A 3,499-nucleotide genomic window follows, 5' to 3' on the forward strand; every position below is an offset into this window, starting at 1 on the left:
AACTTTGTCCCTTCCAGCTGTGGGTAACCAAATGAACTTGATTTGTGGAAGGAACTTGCAGCCTGACACAAATGCTGCTGCTGAAAGATTCGGGAATGGGCACCTGAGGGGGGCTGTGGGGGTTAACTGTAGTGTCCAGTCCACACTGGCTCTCCAGTTAGCAGTTAGTCTTTGGAACATGGGGGTTTGGTGATTCCCATTCACACCAGTGCAGCTGGAGGGAGCCCTTTGGAGGAGTCTAGTTGCAGTTTTTAGCATGGATATCAGTTTGGCACTGTGTAATTAGCCTGTGCTGTAACACACCCCCTGGCAGCTGGTAGTGCTGCTGGTCAGCACTGCCACTGAGAGTGAGTGGATGTGGTGATTGGATCTGCAATAGCATGGATTAATTTCCCTTGAATTTCCTTTCAGGTCCATGAGAGAAGGGATGACCTGGGCAGAGGGGGAGATGATGAAAGCAAAGCAACTGGAAACGCTGGGCCACGTTTAGCCTGTGGTGTGATTGGAATCGCCAAGAGCTAAGTGTTGTACCTGCAGTGCTGTTTCCATTTCACAGAGCTGTTTGTGCCCTTCCTCCTGCAAGCTAAACATTTCTTGTTCATCTCCTGCTCCACTGCATCCCAAGCACCATTTAACCCGATGGAGACTGACAGAATTTTGTATGATGTACATTGCAATTAAAAGTGTCCCTGTTGGAATGTCTCTGTAGTCTCTGCTCGCACTGGTGTCACCATTCCCTGACACAGCCCTGGCACCCTGGAGCTCCTGCTGTGGGTGAGGGCAGGGGTGCAGCAGTGCTCAGACCTTGGGAGGAAGAGGCACACAGGCTCTGGCAGAGCAGGAGCCTTGGGTCTATCAGGGCTTCCTCCCAGGAATCTGCAGTGTTTGTAGCCTTCAAACCTGTGTAATAAATATTCTGGGCAAATGCACTTGGGTCCTGATGTCTGTGGCAAAGGAACAATCCCCCAAACCTGCACCTCTGCCTTGCTACCAGGGAAGAGGGGCTCTGGGCTTCATCAGGTTAAGCTGCATCCAGCAAGTTGCTTCCAGGCAGTGTCCTAGGACCAGCCAGGAGTAACCACTGTGCACCAGTGCCTGCTTCCATCATGCTCTTGTATCTCTCTGAAACACAGATTCCTGAGGCTCTTAATAGAGAAAATTAATCATTTTAATGAGGACTTGTATCAGCATTCCTTTATCCTGTACATAAGGATGTTCATGGAAGTAGCAGGTTGTAGTTGTAGGTAATCCCATTCCACTAAGGCATGTTACAAAGGGAAGTTGGTAGTGGAGCAGGAATAGTGTACAAATGCTATAAACTTACATTCCCTGCTGGTGCCAGACAGCTGTGGGACAGTCTCCGCCTGCCTGTACCTCTTCCAGAGGGTCACACCAGTGATGCTGAGGTTTATTGCACAGGCACTGCTGCAGAAGGCAGTGAGGAATTGTTCCACAGTTTTCCTAGGCTCTGTTTTCAAATACCTCCTGAGGGAAAGGGAGAGAACATGAGGTGGGATTTGTGTGAACAGAGCAGCCTTTCATCTCCTTCATTCCTGTCCCTCAACTCTTTAATGCATGGTTCTCAGCCAAACCAACCCTCCCTTCTTTCAGAGTGGTTTTAACCAAGGATCAAACACAAATTCCTGGTGTTCCCTGGACAGGATGAGTCCCATGGACACAGGAGGAAACAATCAGTAAGGACATGAGTTGTAACACATGGAAGTTGAGTTCACTACAAGTACATAAACAGGTTCTTTCTCTCTTTATTCTGCTATTGCAAGAACATAAAAATAGATGTCCTCTCCCCAACCCAGAGCTCCACAGTGGCTTTCCCACCCTCTCCCTCCCCCAGAGACAATTCTCTCTGCTGCAGGGCAGCTGTGAAAAAGGACCAATGGCAGGAAGCAGCTGCCCTTTCCTTGGAGAAAACGCCCAACTTTAAAGGTAAACCACACCTATAGCAAGGAGCAAAAAAAGCATTAAATATGCACAGGAGCCATACACGTTTCCCACTGTGCCCCTGGAGCTAACAGAGCTCCGAGGGAAGGCCGGTGCGTGAATGACCCAGGTTTTGGGACAGACCTCCCAAACTGGCTGTGCCTGAGGGATCAGCACTGAGAAACTTGATTTGCCCTTAGCAAATCCAACAAAATCATTGAAATGCTATGGAGCAAAGGTGGCAAAACACAAGGCAATGCCCTCTGCCCCAGCCCCAGTGGGCACAACCTACCTCTGGCAGGGGTTGGTGTTACCGTGGGAGCAGCCCTGGTCCCTGTGGAGGAAGCAACAGTGTGCCCAGCTCCTGGGGTGGCCTTTCCTTAAGGGTGGCGTCATACTGCTGGCACAGCCCAGCCCCAGGGAAGAACCAGGCTGGCATTTTATAGCAGGTTTTGGTGGCTCCAAGTCTCCCTTTCCAACCAGCACCACTGGATGCCCAGGACCAGCTGTGAAATAGGCACTGTCCAGCTCACCTCCCACTCATGTCACAGCAGAGCAGATGTGCTTGAGGTGTTACTGCTTCAAAAAAGGCAAATGAATGGCAAGAGGAACCACAGAACCAGTTGAAGGGGAGAAAAAAAAATAAAGCAAAGAATGGATTGCATTGCAAACACTAAACAGTTAACTCTGCAATTAACATTGTTAAACTACCTTTTACCTAAGGTGGTCAATAGCTCATTAAAATGCAGAAACCTAAAACTCCAGAGGACTTAGTACAAAGAAAAATTCACTTCTGTGAGTCGCTACACAAAACAATGGATTTCCTTTAACACACATAACCAAGCCAGTCTAATTTAGACTCCAGTACAGCATTAACAGTTCCAACTTTAGGCTGTTGAACTTTTAAAGTTCCTTTTCCACTCCAGTGCAGCGTAGGAAGAATAGCACACGTTAAAGTTTGTTACGAAAATAGAGTTTATTAAAAACACATCCCTATTGTTTTGAGGAGCTTTCACCGTTACCTTTTCTTAAATTAAAAAAAAAATAGAAAGCACTTCTACTTCTGATTCGTAAACTTTTTAAAGTCAAAACTTTAAAAAAGTTACAGCAAAAATGGGTAATATTTTAATCATCTCTTCAGTATTTTATGTTATGTTGTGGCTATTTTAAATAGAAGGGAAGCAATCAAATTGCTTACAGAGCCCCAGCAGCTCCGGCAGGGCCGAGGGCGAAGCAGATATCATACAGCACTGTACAACTAAAGCTCTACACTCCGTTAAGGGCACCGCTGTCCCAGTCTCTAGCGAGGAGCGTCCGCCACAGAGCCCGTGTCCTTGTCTGCCTGTTCCACAGATGAGGTAGCCTCGGGTGTTGCCTCTTCCCCAGGTTTGACACCTGCAGGTTCAGACTCTCCTGCCGCGAGTTCTGAAACAATGTCTGCGCCCTCCGTTTTGCCGCTATGGGACTCGTGGTTTTTGTCGCCTTCCGCCCTGTCTGTCACCTCCGGCTTTTCCTTGCCTCGCGTTTCTTCCTTGTCTCTGCGAGACTCCCGATCTCTGGA

At 48.2% G+C, this 3,499-nt stretch overlaps 1 protein-coding gene across 1 annotated transcript in view; it reads left to right on the forward strand.

Annotated features, from left to right (window-relative positions):
- SOD1 (superoxide dismutase 1, soluble) overlaps nucleotides 1-522 on the forward strand; it is a gene marked incomplete at its 5' end in the record, with an annotated part of 3,423 nt that extends 2,901 nt beyond the window's left edge. Inside the window, one exon of the mRNA XM_009072425.1 lies at nucleotides 412-522. Within this exon, the coding sequence (XP_009070673.1) occupies nucleotides 412-522 (111 nt within the window). The remainder of the gene's footprint in view (nucleotides 1-411) is intronic.
- Between the last annotated feature and the right edge of the window lie 2,977 nt (nucleotides 523-3,499).

The sequence above is a fragment of the Acanthisitta chloris genome, unplaced genomic scaffold (genome assembly GCF_000695815.1).
Source record: "Acanthisitta chloris isolate BGI_N310 unplaced genomic scaffold, ASM69581v1 scaffold39333, whole genome shotgun sequence".
Lineage (NCBI taxonomy): Eukaryota > Metazoa > Chordata > Aves > Passeriformes > Acanthisittidae > Acanthisitta > Acanthisitta chloris.